This window comes from Lutra lutra, chromosome 16 (genome assembly GCF_902655055.1).
Source record: "Lutra lutra chromosome 16, mLutLut1.2, whole genome shotgun sequence".
Lineage (NCBI taxonomy): Eukaryota > Metazoa > Chordata > Mammalia > Carnivora > Mustelidae > Lutra > Lutra lutra.
In genome coordinates, this window is record NC_062293.1 from 16892503 (window position 1) to 16909193 (window position 16691).

At 51.2% G+C, this 16691-nt stretch overlaps 1 protein-coding gene across 4 annotated transcripts in view; it reads left to right on the top strand.

Annotated features, from left to right (window-relative positions):
* Positions 1-12409, top strand: part of KANSL1 (KAT8 regulatory NSL complex subunit 1) — a 184268-nt gene extending 171859 nt beyond the window's left edge. For all 4 annotated transcript variants that reach the window (XM_047706250.1, XM_047706247.1, XM_047706249.1 and 1 more), the window contains 8 exons: positions 3403-3585; positions 4072-4260; positions 4616-4764; positions 8075-8196; positions 8783-8840; positions 9080-9192; positions 10044-10296; positions 10604-12409. In XM_047706250.1, coding sequence (XP_047562206.1) covers positions 3403-3585; positions 4072-4260; positions 4616-4764; positions 8075-8196; positions 8783-8840; positions 9080-9192; positions 10044-10296; positions 10604-10831 — 1295 coding nt within the window. In that variant the 3' untranslated portion in view covers positions 10832-12409. The remainder of the gene's footprint in view (positions 1-3402; positions 3586-4071; positions 4261-4615; positions 4765-8074; positions 8197-8782; positions 8841-9079; positions 9193-10043; positions 10297-10603) is intronic.
* The last annotated feature ends 4282 nt before the right edge of the window (positions 12410-16691 follow it).

Genomic DNA, 16691 nt, shown 5'->3' on the forward strand with positions numbered 1-16691 from the left:
TTACTGACCTGATCAAGCATCTGCACCCTCTTCTCTCTCTGATGATGGCATTTGAACGGCATGGCCTGTGCGGGGATGGAATGTGTGAAGTCTTCTGGCTGAATGGATCCCTGTTGTGTTCTCTTCTATTTCATACCCTTTCATTGCTTACCTTCAGGTCCTGCATATCTAATCCATTTCAGAGCTTTAGCGCTACATGGATCTCAGGTGTTATTACTTACTTAGAGCATGAACTCAGACTAGCAATTCCTAAGAGATCATTTTTGTTCATTGACTGGGGGATTTAACGGACTTCCTGTTCATTCTTAGAGGAGTTAAACACACAGCAAGTTTCTAGCAAAGTAAAACAGCCTGAGTGCTTTGAGCAGTTTGTTATTATCCCTAACTGCCTGTTCAGTGGGTTTATAGGGGAAATTGCTCTTGATTCTGCTTAATACCTCAACTCTAGGGCACACGGTGGTATTCTTCAATTATAGCAGCTTCTACTTCAGAGCATTAGATGAGGGTGGGGGATTAGGTATGGGTCTGGAGTCTGATGTAATGTGTTGAGAGTGGAGAGAGTCAGGGACGCCTGGGTGGCACAGTTGGTTAGGCGACTGTCTTCATCTCGGGTCATGATCCCAGGATTGTATTAGGCTCCCTGCTCCGCTGGGGCAGGGAGGTGGTGGCAGTGTGGGGGGCCTGCTTCTCCCTCTCCTGCTTCCACTGCCAGCACTCTCCTCTCTCGTTCTGTCGAATAAAACTTTTTTTAAAAAGGAGAAGAAGAAGTGGAGAGATTCCGTCAGTCTAGGCTAACAGTAACAAATACTGTCCTCTCTTGTGCTTACTCTGATTGATTGGTGGTGGCTTTCTGGACCTAACTGTAATTTCTAAAGATGAATCTAAGATCTCGGGGTACAGTAGGGGAAAGAGTGTTTTGATTTTTTTGTTTTTGTCTGCAACAGAGGAAGGGAGAGCTCTAGAGCATGTGTGCTGGGATGTTACCTTCCCAGATCTAGGCCTGCCACCTCATTTTACCGATAAAGCTAAAAAAGCCCAGCTAAGTGGTTTGTTCTTGTTTTTGCCTTCTACTCAGTGATGGAATTAGGACCTGAATCCAGGCCTTCTCATTTCTAGTCAGGGTACTGTTTCCATTATAAATCAGGTCTCTTAAATTCCTCCCTACCTCCTTTTTTCCTGGCTCAATTTTCAGGTTTGGTAGAGCAGTGACTGGATAAAGTAAAAGGAAAATGTGAAATCACTAGGCTTCTGTTGTCCCATTATATAGACTTGGCCAATTCTTATGTTGACAAGGAGTGTCCTGGGATATGGAGGAAGTGTTTTCCCCTTTGTGGGGCCTCTAGACATTCCAGCTTAGCCCAGTTTTCAGAGTGCCTCCAGACAATGCTTTATTTCCTACACACCCTTTTCCCTAACCATTTTGAATTATAGCAAAAAATATTTACCGTTAATAACCTCAAGTCAATTCTTGATTGTTTATTAATGGGAAATCCTTTTTTAAAAAAACATTAGACCTTCAATTAGACCTTCTTTAGGAGGGTGGGGGGAATCAAACCATTTTATTGAGGGACTCGGGGAGGAGTGGAAGGGCTGGGAACATAACGAGATCCAATAGCCTCGGTCTGGTTGGTATCTCCCCAACTTTAAGGTTGCTGAAAGCTGATGTTTAGGTGAATTTGTTTTTAAGTGTGGAAAAGAAGGAATGAGTATGCAAAAAAAAAAAAAAAATTTTTTTTTCAAAAGACAGCACTGTCCTTACATACTGTATCTCACTACTTAGACATATAGCAAATATTTATTACCTTTAAAACTTCAGTAGTTTTCCTAATTTGTTGGACTGCCATAGTAAATGGCATAACAGTGGTCTTTTCACGGAACTGGAAAATACTGTCTGGCGCTGAGGCTGCTTTCCCACTGAGGAAAGGCATCCCTGAGAACAGAATTATTTTATTCACTCAGGGATATATGTTCATTCCAGTCCTGAGAAGCCCAGTGTTCAAATTTGTTCTTAAAGTGTCATGAGGTCCATGGTATATACTATAGAAAAGAGTGTTTAAATGTTTTTACACTATAAACTGCCTTGAAAAATACCCTATACATTCCACTTCTTGCCAGTAATTTGGGAAATCTTACATTCCACCTCTCCATTCTCTGGACCAAATAATCTCATGGTGTAGTAGCTGAGAGTGTGGGCTCAAGGGTTCTACATACCTAAGTTTGAGTGTTGGTTGACTTACTAAACTGTGTATCCTTAAACAGTTAATTCACCTCTATGAAACTGTTTGGTCTTTTAAAAAAAAGACCATAATGATACTTACATCAAAATGAAATACAGATTTAAAATTAATTATCAAGTGTAAGACCTGTAAAAAGAAAAACTGCCAAACAATGCTGAGAGAAAATTAAAGAAAACCTAAATAAATAGATCTACCACATTCATGGATTGAGAGACTTGGTGTTGATGGCAGAAAAGAAAGCAGTTCTCCCCAGATTGACCTTAGAGTCCGTGTAATACACAACGAGCTTTTTTGTATTTGAGTTTTTTGCAGAAGCCTGGAGAAGAAACAAACCACCTAGGATTAAGGAAGAATCCGCTTCCATTTTATCTGCAGCACTGAATGTTAGAATAAAGTAGAGTAGTAGTGACAGTTTTTGAGGTCTGAGAGAAAAATGGTTTCAGTCTAGAAATACTTTTTTCTAAAGAAATTACTTAATGGCACGTTCTTAGGAAAATAAAAAACAGAACTAAGAAAGTGAAAAGGTACAATATTGGTAAGCCAAAGTGGTAAAAATTATAGTTTAAAAGATTAATTTTTGATTGTTGAATACTAACTAATCGGCAAAAAAGAACCGATTAGGCCCCCCGTGGGGGCCTCTAGGGCCTGGGTGATAGGGAGGTGAGGAGCTAGGAAGGAAGGGGGGGTAGTACTCAGTAGATGGTAAGTATTTGTTGAATGAATGTATCCTGATTAACTGTATTGATAGTATTAGGTTTAAATGTTTTAGTCTCTAGGAGAATTGAAGCAGGGTGTTTATCAGTCTTTTGAACCAGTAAAGTTTAACAGACTTGGTAGAATTCCTGAACAAAGAAAACTCCATTGATGTATCAGAAGGTGTTTTTAGATGGGGTGTGTGTGTGTTTAATTTGAAAATGAAAGGCAAAGGTGACTTGCTTGTGAATAAAAGAATGACCTTCAGTGAGGTTCAGGTAACCAGCTGCTCCACAGGACAGTGCTTGCCCTGCCAGGCCGTCCTGCCCACTGGGCACAGAAGAAAGGGTGTGATGTGGATTCTCACCGGGTGGAGAGCGTGGGTTACCCGTAGACGCATCTCCCTTCTTAGAGAGAGGAGTCCAGAGGCCAGGTGTCTGGACTAACCCGCAGTGTCTCGTGTTTCCCGCAGATGTTCCCACGAGCCTGCACTTCCAGAGCATGCTGAAATCTCAGTGGCAGAACAAGCCTTTTGACAAAATCAAACCTCCCAAAAAGTTTTCACTAAAGCACAGAGCACCCATGCCGGGCAGCCTGCCAGATCCAGCTCGTAAAGACAGGCACAAGTTGGTCACCTCCTTCCTAACAACAGCCAGTAAGTTCCGGGGGACCCGGGATTCGTCCTCCGGTTATTCTCTTTTCCTTTTGTATTCTCAAGTTACTGTTTTGCTGTGGCGGTATCTCGGGGTTGAGAGAAACAATTGGCTGATAGAAATTCAGCTCACAGTCTACTTCTGCTTGTCTCGGATGTTCTCACATGGACTTCGAAGGCTATTCCAGACACCAGGCATCTCTGGGCAAGACCCAGAGTGCGGGCTGAACAGCTGGCAGTGACATGGCATGGGCTCCAGCTGTGGGCAGTCTGTCTCTTGTAGCCTGGTTGCAGATCTCTCTGCTTGAGGGCCCTGTGGGCTGCCCGGCCTGCCCTGGCCCTCGTGCTGTCTGCTGGGAGTGGCAGTCCCAGAGGACTCTCCTGCTGCCCTGGGTGTCTGTCACTGGCCTAGAGCGAACTCAAGAGCTTGGAACTCAAATAAAAGATTGAGAGAAGATTTCACAGCTCCTTTTCTGTTCCCCTCTTCAGAGCTGTCCCATCACCAAACTCGGCCTGACAGGACCCACAGGCAGCACTTAGACGATGTGGGGGCCGTGCCTATGGTGGAACGAGTGACAGCGCCAAAAGCAGAGCGCTTGCTCAACCCACCGCCACCTGTGCACGACCCAAACCCCAGCAAAATGAGATTGCGAGACCATTCATCTGAGAGAAGTGAAGGTAGGGCCAGGCCCGGCACCTCTGCCTGCATCTGCATCTGCTCAGGGCTTTCTGGGGCAGCCTGGGCTTCTCTCAATCGCCCCCAGCTTTGTCCTTCACTTTCTAGGAAGGCAGAGTAGAGGGACCCCTACTGCTTCTAAATGCAGGTTACTTCTAACTGCTACAGCAACCTCCGCCCAGCCCCCTATCTCCCGCAACCAGTTTGCTTCACCTTTTTATCCTCTAGGCTTAGAAAGCGTTTTTGCTTTTACCGTGTTTTTACCGTGCTTTTACCGTTGCTGGCATTTGTGGCTTGTGCTGGAAGGAGAGCCGGTTGAGGTGGCCACGTATTCCTCTTTTCTGTTGACTTCTGCAGTGTTGAAGCATCACACGGACATGAGCAGTTCGAGCTACCTGGCGGCCGCCCAGCATCCCCCACACAGCCCCCTGGTGCGACAGCTCTCCACCTCCTCAGACACGTCGGCACCCACCAGCTCTAGCCCACAGGTCACGGCCAGCGCGTCTGTAAGTACCTGCGTGGAGCTGGCTGGACAGCCCCTCTGCAGTCCCAGCTCCTCAGGGGGCTCTGGAGGGTGAGTGTGGGGATGTGGGCTATGAGGCCCAGGGCATTTGGGGGTGCTCAGCTCACCGCGATGTGTCATTTTTTAGTCCAAGGGATGGTATTTGACCTTGTGTTCTCCATGGTGGAAAGTTGGATGCTGAGACACACCCTGAAAGTGGTCTGTGGGGTTAGGTCTCACCCAGCACTCAGCAGTAGCATGGTTTTGATCCCGTTGGTTCCAGAAGCTCCCCCGCGAGGAGCGGTAGCGGACGGGTACTTAGGAACACTGGAGGCATTTCATTTCCTTAGTTTCACTCTCCTGGTGTGAGTGGAGGGGAGAAGGCGGGGCCTCATGCCGTCCCTGAAAGCTGTCAGCATAGCCATTCCAGACACACATTCCCGCTGGTTTCTTTCTCATATTTAATTCCTCAGTGTTTGCCTCCTTGAAACATATACCTAGAGCTTCTTGGTGCCCACTGACTGGTCCTTTCTGTGGTATTTATGATAATAATGGTGATAGTGCTAATAAAATGGTGTTTGTTGTGTCTGTTCTGCATGCGTTTCTGTGTTAACTCATTCAATCCCAATACTGCCCTTTGAGATGGAGGTGATATTAAGGATTCTTACTCTGTCGGCAGGGAAACTGAGGCTTTGTGAGGTTAAGTAAACTGTGCAGAGGGAGGCAACTTGTGAGGGTCATGACTGCCACTCAGCCCCAAGCCGTGTGACTACAGAGCCAGCTCTTCACCATGACATGCACGTGTGAGCTCGGCATCACTGAGGTCACTTGTGGGCGTGTGCATGCGCTACGAGCCCCCTTCAGAGCGCGCTTCAGGAAACGTATAAGCTCACAAATGGGCTCGCTTTGTTCTCTGTCTTTGCTCTTTAAAATCACTCTTTTCCAAATGACCTCTTTATTCCTCCCTTTTACCTCTGTCACCCACAAATTTTTGTCTAAATAGGTGTGTAGTGTCTATCACAAACTCCCGTTTCCCATCAGAGGGTCTCAGACAACCAAAGGATTCCAGTCTGAACTCTGAGATCTGACAGTCGGAGAGACTTCAGTGCCTCTTTCCCTTCCTAGCCCTCCTTGTCTGGAGGATGTTCCCTTAGGCCTGAATTGTTTGAAATTTTTTTCTTATTTATTATTGAGTACAGATTTTGTATCTGCACTGACCCTTATGGCTCTCACTGCCTGATGTTTTCTAAAAGTGTGGATTTATTTAATAGTTAACAAGAAGGATAGGCCAGATACTGAAAATGAGGGGGAGAAACTGGGGGGGGGGGGGGATGTGTGGGGTAGCGCTGCCTGAAAGCTGTTGGGCATCTCAGAAACCTCCTGTGGCTTTAAAAAAAGAAAGAAGTCCCTGAGGATTCTGATTTGATAGAGAAGGCATCCCAGAACCTTTTGCTTGCTTCTGTGCTTTCTTCCTTTCCTCCCCTTTCCTTCTTGGCAAAGCACTCTTCATCTTGCTTCTGAGAAACAACTTTCCATTCCCATCACCTGTTTTGCCCCTCTGGCTCTAAATAGGAGAGAGTAGTTGAATTAGACCAAATGAGTGCCTGGTGGGAGGCAGGGCTCAAGCCTGTTGACCCATTTATTTTTTTATTTTTTTATTTTTTTTCATAGTAGAAAGCTTGATGTTGAGACAAAACTCCACGGGTGTTGTCCTCCGCCCACTCTCATCTCTTGCCCTTGAAGGTACTAACAGCAGCCCCAGAAGATTCAGGGAAAAACACACCTGTTTCTGCCAGTTCCACATTCAGTCTTGACCAGGCTGCAGGGAGAGAGCTCTCTTGAGCTCCCCTGAGGTACACTTCCGGTTGTGGGATGTGTCCTTTCAGCAGAGGTGGGCCAGTGGTAGAGGCTTCAGGGTGTGAGGTCACTGAGCCTTAGCTAGATTTGCAGAATTCTCTTCGACCATTTTGGTTAACCAGTTTTACCTTAAATTTGTGAGGTAGAGGCCATCTGTCCTCATTTGATAGAGAAGGAAATGGAGGTGAAAAAGACGTTGTGGTGGGCTGACATGAGAGGCTACAGCAGCCAGAGGCCTGGCCCAGGAAGCACTGCCTGTTGGCATTCTCAGAATGCCTGAAGGGATGGGTTGAATCAATCCTGTATCACTCTCCAGGAACAGAGAGTGGGGTGGTTAGTTGTAGGAACAGTGTCTTCCTCATCATGCTTCATGAGCTGACTGCACTTGGGGCTTGGCTTTGAAATGCAGCCCCTTGGGTGTCTCCAGCTGTGCTGTTGCCATGGCAGCACGTGTGTCATCCCACTGTTGCCCTCTGGCCCCTCTCCACTCAGCCACCAGTGTCTGTTTCAGGGTGGGCTGTTCGCTGTCTGGGCCCAAGCAGCTGGTGGACTTTGCCTGCGTCCGAGAAACCAACCAAGGCCTTCAGCTCCCTCCTGTATTCCTTCTTTGGCCTCTGAGCCTGCTGTAGATGCTCACCTCCTCCTCTGATACTGGGCCCTTGTTAGTCTTCTTCCCTAAGAATTTGAACTTCTCAACCTGCAGAAGCAAATCTCTCTTCTCCAGGAGTGAGCTGTGTGGCCAGGTCCAGGTCCTCTTCCTCTGTTTCCCTCCACTCAGCTTCATTGATAGAGCTGGAAAGCTCTCCACTCTTCCCCAGTAGTCAAAAAGACAGGATATCCCATAGGGCTGAGCAGATGGTGGGTGCAGACTTAGCTGAAGAGTTCAAATCTGCAAGAAGGAGGTGCTTTCATGACGTCCAAGGTTAGGTGATCCGTTGAGCTGGGCCTGTGCCCTGAGGTCTTTCCAGGATGTGGAAGCTCCCCTTTCTTAACCTTAAGGGTGCACTAGGTTTAGGGAAGCGTTGGCTGTGGGGGCCTCTAGGGCCTGGGTGATAGAGATAGCAAGGGGAAGCAGAAAGGATGATTTGAGGGGGGTAGTTAAGGTGTATGTGGGGAGTCAGAAGCACAGCCTGACTTGAGGATCTGACGTTTGCAGAATTGCGCCTCCCTTGTAAATACCCTTTTTTTTTAAGTGGTACATACGACTTTGGGGCTTAGACTTTTTTTTTCTTTTTTCTTTTTTAAGATTTTACTTATTTCTTTGACAGAGACACAGCAAGAGAGGGAAGCCAAGCAGGAGGAGTGGGAGTGGGAGAGGGGGAAGCAAGCTTCCCACGGAGCAGGGAGCCTGATGTGGGGCTCAGTTGCAGGACCCTGCGATCATGCCCTGAGCCGAAGGCAGATGCCCAACAACTGAGCCACCCAGGCACCCCCTTAAACTCACCTTTGTCTTACAGCAGCCAGTGAGGAGGAGAAGGGGAGAGAGCTCGTTCGACATTAACAACATTGTCATCCCAATGTCTGTTGCTGCAACAACTCGTGTAGAGAAACTACAGTACAAGGAAATCCTTACTCCCAGGTAGAGGCCCTTGCTCATCGGCTTCTTGCCCTTTTCTTCCATTACTGCCTCTTTGCCTTCTTGTCCTCGAGCTTTGGGTCCTAGCCTTAGGTTTTGTCATCTCTTTAAGAGAAATTCTTCCCTGATAACAGTGAAATTGTTTCTGTATATCATTCTCTCGTTCTCTTAATAAAGGGTACCAACCAGACCTCAGGCCACATGCTGGCTGCAGCCGTGTTTGTCTGACAGCACAGTGTGTTTCCCAGTAATGAGTTTGTTGTCCGCAACAAAGCAGGATTTCACCTAGGAATCAAACCCACTTTTGTTGACAATTTCAGAAATTGGGCGGCCCCGTGTGTGCGCTCTCACAGGCTAGCAGTCTGCCGGGGCTGGCAGTGGTCCCTTGCGGACAGTTCCTTTGCCTGCTGTTTGTCACAGCTCCCAGCCGGCTTCCCGTGTCTGTCCTTTGTGGCCCCTCTCTGAGGCCTTGGGAATACCAAGGCAGAGGGCAGTGTCGTCCACAGGCGCCTGGCTCGCTCTCGCACAGACACACTCAACCTGCCCGGCTGCACTGCTCTCTCACGCTTGTCCTGTCTTGATTTTGCAGCTGGCGCGAGGTCGATCTTCGGTCTCTGAAGGGGAGTCCTGACGAGGAAAATGAGGAGGTAACAGCATGGTCCTTCTCTCTTGGAAGGATGCACACACGCGCGCGTGCACATGGTTGGGCGTACACACCCTAGGGGCTTGAAGACCCGTGAGTGTCAAGTACAAGCTCACTGTATTCCTGTCCTGACAGAGACAGCCCCCGCAGTAAGGGCTGGGGCTGGTTCTGGAATTGCTCTAGCTTTACTTAGGCTTGGCTTCCTGGAGGAGAGCGGGAACCAGTGAAGCTGTTCTCTTGCAGGTCGAAGATCTATCTGACGCAGCCTTCGCCGCCCTTCATGCCAAATGTGAGGAGATGGAGAGGGCTCGGTGGCTGTGGACCACGAGCGTGCCACCCCAGCGGCGGGGCAGCAGGTGACGGGGCAGGCACGGGTCCCCCGGCCTGTGAAGGGAGGGTGGGCAGGGAGTTGGGTGCTGGGTCTGTGGGGTTGCCACTGCCCCTGGGTTGCTCTGTGTGTCTGTCCACTGGCGAGGGCTGAGAACGCAGAAGTTCCCGGCTGTTCGGCTGTTCGTTGGACCTAATGAGGGTATGAGGGTCACGTGGCTGGAGCCTTGCTGGGCGGTAGGGTCGCTGTCCGGTTGTGGCAAACTTGGTGATCTCCCGGCTCTGCCCGGTGGCTGGCTGGGCCATTCGGGGGCCAGTTGAGGGTTGTGTTGATTTAACCAGAGGCACTTCGGAGGCCTCACCACAGTTTAACCCTCCTTGGGACAGTTGAATTGGGGGGTTGTGGTCCTGCTCAAAAGAACTGGCCTGCCCTGTCTCCGTTTGGCTAACAGAGGCACAGAAACCCTCAGGAGTCTCAGATAGAAAGATTTAGGGCCCTTGTTTTTGCTTTTTTCCCCTTGACAACAGTTTTCAAAGTCTAGATGATTTTCCCTTCCCTGTGAATTCGGTGGGCACTGTGCCAGAGATTAGCCCCTGGCATTGTTCCGCCCTGGCTTTTCTCTTGGGACGATAGGTGCGCCCATTTCTTAAGATTTGTGTATCGGGGGTTCTCTCTCCCCCCCCCCCACCCCACCCCGTACACAGCGGTGGGAGGAAACGAGGGATTTATGGTTCCTGGGACTGAACTGTGTGTGTCCGTCTACCTCAGCTCCTCTAGTTGGGATGTTCTTTTCTTGCCTCCTCCCCAAGCCCCCGAAAATCAACCTACAAGTAATCCCCTGTTGCCCAGGCACTCAGATTTGCACTCCTTGGTGTCCAGGTCTTACAGGTCATCAGATGGCCGGACAACTCCCCAGCTGGGCAGTGCCAACCCCTCCACCCCCCAGCCCGCCTCCCCTGATGTCAGCAGTAGCCACTCTCTGTCCGAGTTCTCCCATGGTCAGTCCCCGAGGAGCCCTATCAGCCCAGAACTGCACTCGGCGCCCCTCACCCCTGTGGCTCGGGATGCGCTGCGACACCTAGCCAGCGAGGACACCCGTTGTTCCACGCCAGAGCTGGGGCTGGATGAGCAGGTGAGGAACACTGCCTTTGCGTGGGGGTCAGCCAGGTAGGGGACAGAATGGGGAAGGGACAGCACCCCCTAAAGATGGATCTGCCTCTCATGCCCCTCCCCTTCTGCATCTTAAAGGGGCTGCACTTAAAATTGACCTTCTGAGGGGACCGTGGGACGGGTGCCCACTCCGAGGGGTCTTCCTGGACCACTCCAGGAACTCTCGAAGGACTAGTCTTGGACTTCAGTCCACACGTTTTGAGAGAGGGCCTTGGGGCAGGATGTAGGCTGGGCCTCGCTCCTCACCGTGGCAGTCTGTCTCCCCACAGTCCGTCCAGCCGTGGGAACGGCGGACCTTCCCGTTGGCCTACAGCCCCCAGGCGGAGTGCGAGGACCAGCTGGACGCGCAGGAACGGGCAGCCCGCTGCACTCGGCGCACCTCGGGCAGCAAGACTGGCCGAGAGGCAGAGGTGGCCCCCACCTCACCTCCTGCTGTCCCCATCAAGAGTCGGCATTTGGCAACAACGGTCACAGCGCAGCGTCCAACTCACAGATGAGCGGGAGACGAGAATCTAAACAGACTCACTAACTATTGGCATTAAAGCTTCAGAAATCTCTGCGTTTGATATTCAAACATCATATGCCGGAAATTTTCACAGTTTTTAGTGAATTTAAGGAATTTAGATTCTACTTTGGTATTTTTTGTTTTGATTTTTGTTTTGTTTTGGTTTTGGTTTCCATGTTTTGTTGTCACACACCTGAGCACTTCCTCCAATTGGCAAACAGAAGTTCAGGATAAGACCCTGCTGGCCTGGTCCTGGCACGTCCTCTGCACTGTTGAATCACTGGACTTAGCGATGCTAGATGATCACCCCTCTCCTCGCACCTGTGGGCAGGGTGCACCGGCCAGGTGGGCGGAGGGGGTTGGGGAGGGGAGAACAGCTTGCTCTGGGCCCCGCCCTCTTCCCTCCCCTGCCATCGGTGGTGGCCTGGCCCTGTGCTGGCCCTCCTGGCTGGGTCCCCCTTGGCCATCTGTGCTAGAGCACCCCCACCAGAGCCTCTTGGCCATAATTGCCACCTGTTCTCACCGAGCTCTCAGTCGATGGAATGGCTTCCCCTTGTCATCCAGATCTTGGAGACCTAGTTAGGGTTTCCTCTGCATTTGGTCATCTCTGTTTTGACTCCTTAACTGCAGTGACCTAGCTGCGGCTGCTCAGGTCCCCGTCCTGCCCCTTCGTGCCCTGTCGTCTGCTCCCCAACACCATCCACACACCCGTATGCACCAGTCCTTCCACTCGGGACGTTTTTACCACCTGTCCTTGTCTGTGAAGGTAGGATTAGGGCTACTGAACTTCATTCCCACTCCTCTGCAAACTGGGGGGTCAGGGACACAAGCAGCCATCTTCCCTGTATGATTCTGTTGTCACAGATGCATTTAGTTCCGTTTCCTTCACATCCGGTTCCCTGTCAGTGTCAGTTAGACCTTTTCCTCTTCCACGCTCCCTCCCCTTGCCTGTGGAACGTTGTCTGGTCCTCGCTGTGGTTCCCATCACTCCCTCACCACCCCCCTTGGTTAACCTCGTGCCTGTCTCATGTATGACCACATCACCAAAAGGGGGGGGCAATAAGGACTTCTTTATTTTTATTTTTATTTTTATTTTTGTTGCCATTTTGTAATCGTATAAAAATAGTAGACAAACTGCTTAATGGTTGGGGTTTTTTCACAATTTTCAACATTAGTGATCTTTTTTTTTTGATTCTGTTTGCAAGTTAAAGGGTTTGTCATTGTTTCTTTAAAAAAACAATAATGCACCATATCCCTATGCATAAAGTGCTTCTTCTATTTATAAGGTTGAAAATTCTGAATAACCCTTTTAGCATTGTTAAAAAAAAAAAAAACAAAAACAAAAATGGAAAAAAAAACCTTGTATTTTGTAAATATTTTCTTTTCCTGCTTTGAGCTGTGTATTGGCAGCGAAACATGTAGCTGTCTTTGTTCTATAGAAATGCTTTTCTTCAGAGAAGCTGATCTTTGTTAATGTCTTGATTCTGTTCGCAAAGCACAGACTAGTGCTTAAAAAAAAAAAAAGGAAGGAAAAATTGAAAAAAAAAATAATAAAAAAAAAGTTACAGAATGTTGTGTTGCCAGGCCTTTCTTGACATTGGACCGGCTCTGCATGGCCATGGTGGCAGCCTGGGCCCCTGCTCTGCTGAGCAGTTCTTGGGGAGTCTCCATTCTGTCTCTGGGCACCTCGTGGGGTCACCTGATGGTCACTAGGAGAAGGATGTTGGTGGGGGGGGGTGAGGGGGTCCAGAGGACAGGGGATCTCCGTAGATAATCTTTTTGTTGGATATAAGTGATTGATCGTTTGATCATTGCCTTTGTCTAGTGAGACCAGCAGTATGACATTTCATATCTATTCTAAATTGTTAAACTCTTAAGGGAGATACCACCTCTCACTTTGGTTTTTTTGTTGGTTTCCCCCACCCCAAGGTTGGGGTCAGTGAGAATGTATATATACTTTGTAACATTTTTCTGAGGCGGCTCAGTGCTGGATTCTCTTTGTGTAAGACCAATAAGTAGGCAGGCCTGATCCCTGTTCACTCTCTTTTCTTCCTTCTGATGGCAGTCCAGTCGATGCCGCCAGGGAAGCCCCCTGTCCTGGCAGAGAAGCCCCTGAGTCTGGAGGTGGCATTTCTCTCTAGCTGCCCTGTCGCTTCTGTGGGAGCTTCTGCCCACAGGGGCTCCAACAAGGACGGTGGGGGGAGTCTTTTGCAACTTTGTATGAAGATCTAAGGGTTCCTTGTTAGCACCTTGACCTGATTACTAAATAATTCAGTGGGTTATGGTTTTCTGTTTTTGTTTCCTTTGTTGGCTACGTGGTGGTCCTGTCCTGACGTAGGAGACCTCACCCCCCATCTAAGTAAGGATCCAAAGGAAAGAGGAAGGCAGATTCAGTTGGACGACTGGCAGGCCTAGGGACCAAAACCGATCTCCCCCACGACCCCCGCCTCGTCTGGTGGCAGTATGCTGGCATGGGTCTGGCCGACTCCGAGCGCAGCCTCTTGAGCTCGGCCCCAGGGGCGGTGCTGCCCTTGTGAGTTGGACCGGGGCAGTTTGCGAGCAGCAGTCAGAGTCAGCGCAGAATGAACAAGTCTGAGAACTCTAATTGCATCTCCTGGGCCCGGGCTAGAGAGCTGTTAAATTCTGATGTCCAGGTTTTAGCAACCTTGACATTCCCTGTTCAGAGCCATGTTCTCGGGTTGGGGAAAGGCTTGCAAATCCTCCATCCTCAATTATTTTCTTATTTGAATCCACACACGGAGACCTTATTTAATCAGTAATAACTTTATTTCCAAATTCACTTTTACAGCAACAATCAGTGTAAATCATTTGTTAAAACACACAGTACACCATAGGGACATTCACAGACAGGAAGCTAAGCTAAGATGGTTTCATGTCCCTCCCCCCACCCTCAAAATTACCGAAGAAATTGTGGGACTTGCAAGTGCCAGAAATTGTCCTGCCCAACACTGCAAATTCACAGGGCAAAGTCCATTAGGAGAGGTGACTCCGGGCCAGTGCCCAGGGTAACCCTTTTCGAAGCTGAAGAGAAACCAGAAGTCTCAAAGCCACAAGCCGGTAGATGGGACAAGCTGACCATCTCCACCTCCGCCCTCATCCCCACCTTGGGTCTACTTGGGGACAAGATAGAAGAAGGTGAAGGAGGAACACTTGCAGCTGCCAGGAGGACAGGCTGCGCGGCCAGAGCTGGCGGGAAAGGTGGCACGGAGGTGCCAGTGGCTTAGATGGAAGGATGCCAGGGTCTGGGAGGCAGGGCTGGGGGCCTAGGGGGCCTAGGGGCCCCGTGAGAGGGCAGTTGTATATCCAGGCTCCTCCATGAGCCTTGCTGCCTGCACTGGGCTGGGCGGGAGACGGCGCGAGCCGGCCGCCTGCTGCACTCGGGGAAACCTGGCAGGGGAGAGGTGAAACCCCAGGGACCTCTAGCAAACCGTGGGTGATCTGAAGAAAAGGGTTACAAGGCGGTTGAACTGCTACCCTCCAAGACTTCCCTCTGCCCTTGGTAACTATCTTACAGGTTCCTCCCCCCTCCCCCCAGAAGCACGACAAGCAAACAGGATACAGTCTCCGCATTGAAGTCAATTTAAATGGAACTACTGATAAGTGAGTGGAGGGCTCGAAGGGACCAGGCGTACAGCACAGCCTGTCTGGCCCACCCAAGGGACACTGACCGTGGAGGTGGGGGCAATGAGGGTGGCAGAGTGCCCAGCCCTGGAGCCCCAGGGGTGGGGTGGGGTGGGGTGGATTGTCCTCATTCAAGGTCACAAGCCAGCATCCCTTCGCAGTCTCCCAGCCAGCACTGACCCGATCACCCTAAACCGTGCTGTCTAGGCCGTCCCCAGTAGTCCATCCCACCAGGGAGACTGAGGGCCCTGTGAGCAAGGCCCTAGGAATAAGGTATCGGAGCAGGCTCAGCAACTGCAGCACGGGCGGCCCGAGGCTGTGGCCACAAGGAGTGGCCGTGTGTCTAAGAGCTACCAACTCTGAGCCGCATTTCCCTTCTCTTCCTCAGGACCCTTTTAAGGACAGCTGGGACTCAAAGCGATGGAGAGCCTCACAGTGGTCAGTTCCGGGCCCAGATGATTCCTTGCACGGAAACCTGGTTGCAAACGAAGCCCTGGGCCCTGGAGAGGCGGCCCTTCACTCCGCCAGCCCCCAGGGCTGCCTGAGACTGGGCCCGAGGTTGCTGAATTTCTCTAAAGCGATTTTCTACAAAGGCGGTTCCCTTTCCCTGTGCCGGGCGAGCGGGGCTCCGACCGAGGCTTCGGGCCAGGTCTCCCCTCTGCAGTTGGGCGACTCGGGCTCCCAGGGCTGCTCCAGGGTGGGCGCAATCCCTGCCGTGGCTGTGGGGATGCAGTGGGGAGACCCGGGCTGCCTGCCCCAGGACTTCGGGCTGAGGAGGGGCTGCGGGCCTCTCCCCTGCTGGTACTGGATCCCGAGATCCCCTCAGGGTTGCTGGGGGCTTCTGGCTGGGACCAGAGAGGGCCATCTTCCTGCTGCAAACCAGGCCAGCCTGGAGATCCGCCGCTCTCCGCCCTGACAGAGGGAAACCCCGGCAGGGGCCACAAGAGGGCGCCGTAGCTGTGCTCCAGGCCTTCCTCGAAGCTGAGGGTCCTCAGATGTCACAATCTGGTCTTGTGTGGGTCCCAGAGGCTGTGAAAGCCTCTCCAATCGGGAGGCCCCAGCAGGGTAGAAACACACTGGTACCCTGGAGCCAGGCCCCAGTGTGTGTGTAGGAGGGGAGACATCTAGGACCCCCACGGGGTGGGGGTAGAAACCTCTTCACAAGCATTTCAAGATACATGCGTCCTTTTTTTTTTTTTTTTTCCTTTTCATGATCATAGTCACTCTGTGAATCCAAGCATAAACAGATCTGACTACAAGGCGACAGGATGCAGACGGGGAGGGAAAGGCGACGTCTATGTATATGTTCAGCTGCTCCGGCAGGACAGACGGTCGGCACTGCTTCCAGCTGGGCCGGGGGGACAGACCGTTTCCGAGGGGGCGTGCTCCCCTTCCGGGGGTCCGCACGGGGGTCGGGCGGTGGCGGGGCTCTCTCAGAGGCTGGCAGTCGTGAGCTTGGGTGGAAGTGGGCGGGTGTGTGTGTGTGGTGTGGTCCTGCCCACGGGGCCTCACCTGCCTGTCCTGGTGCCACCTCTGGAACTGGGACAGCCAGCTTGCTGCCAGCTCAGCTCAGGAGGGGGGCCAGACCCTCATGGAGGAAAAGGCTCTCCAAGTAAACAAGGCAAAAACATCCCGGGTCCTCCCTGAGCCCACTTGGGCTCACGTCTGTGAGGAGAGGTGGGGGATAAGGAACTGAGGAAGGTCATCGGGTTCGTGGGGGACACACCAGTTGGTGAGCAGAGCTTAAACCAAGAGACTGAGGTCTCACCGTGTGCCCGGGCTTTGCCTTCACTCACTCACACCCCTCAGATGAGAGCAGGTGCCTCCCGCATCTGAACAACGTCCATTGCTGAGAAGGGGCGTGGTGAGGCTGGGGACTCGGGACATTGTGACACGATGAGGGGGACAGGCAGTGACTGGGCTCCGCACAGCAGACACACGGGCATGGCGGGCGGTTGGGGGTGGGGGAGACAGGTGGCTGCAGTGGCCGTGGGAGGGACAGGAGGCTCAGGACCCACCCGCCGGAGCCCCGCACACCCAGAGATGCCAGAGGCCCAGGCTGGGGAGCAGGCGGATGCCCCCAGGAGGCACGAGTCCTTACAAAGAGAACCGGTTAGCCCTGAAGTCCCAGATCGGTGAGGTGGCCAAAATCGTGGCTGCAGTTCCAACCTTCAGAACTCAATAAAACAGGGTTTCCGTGGGGCCAAGGG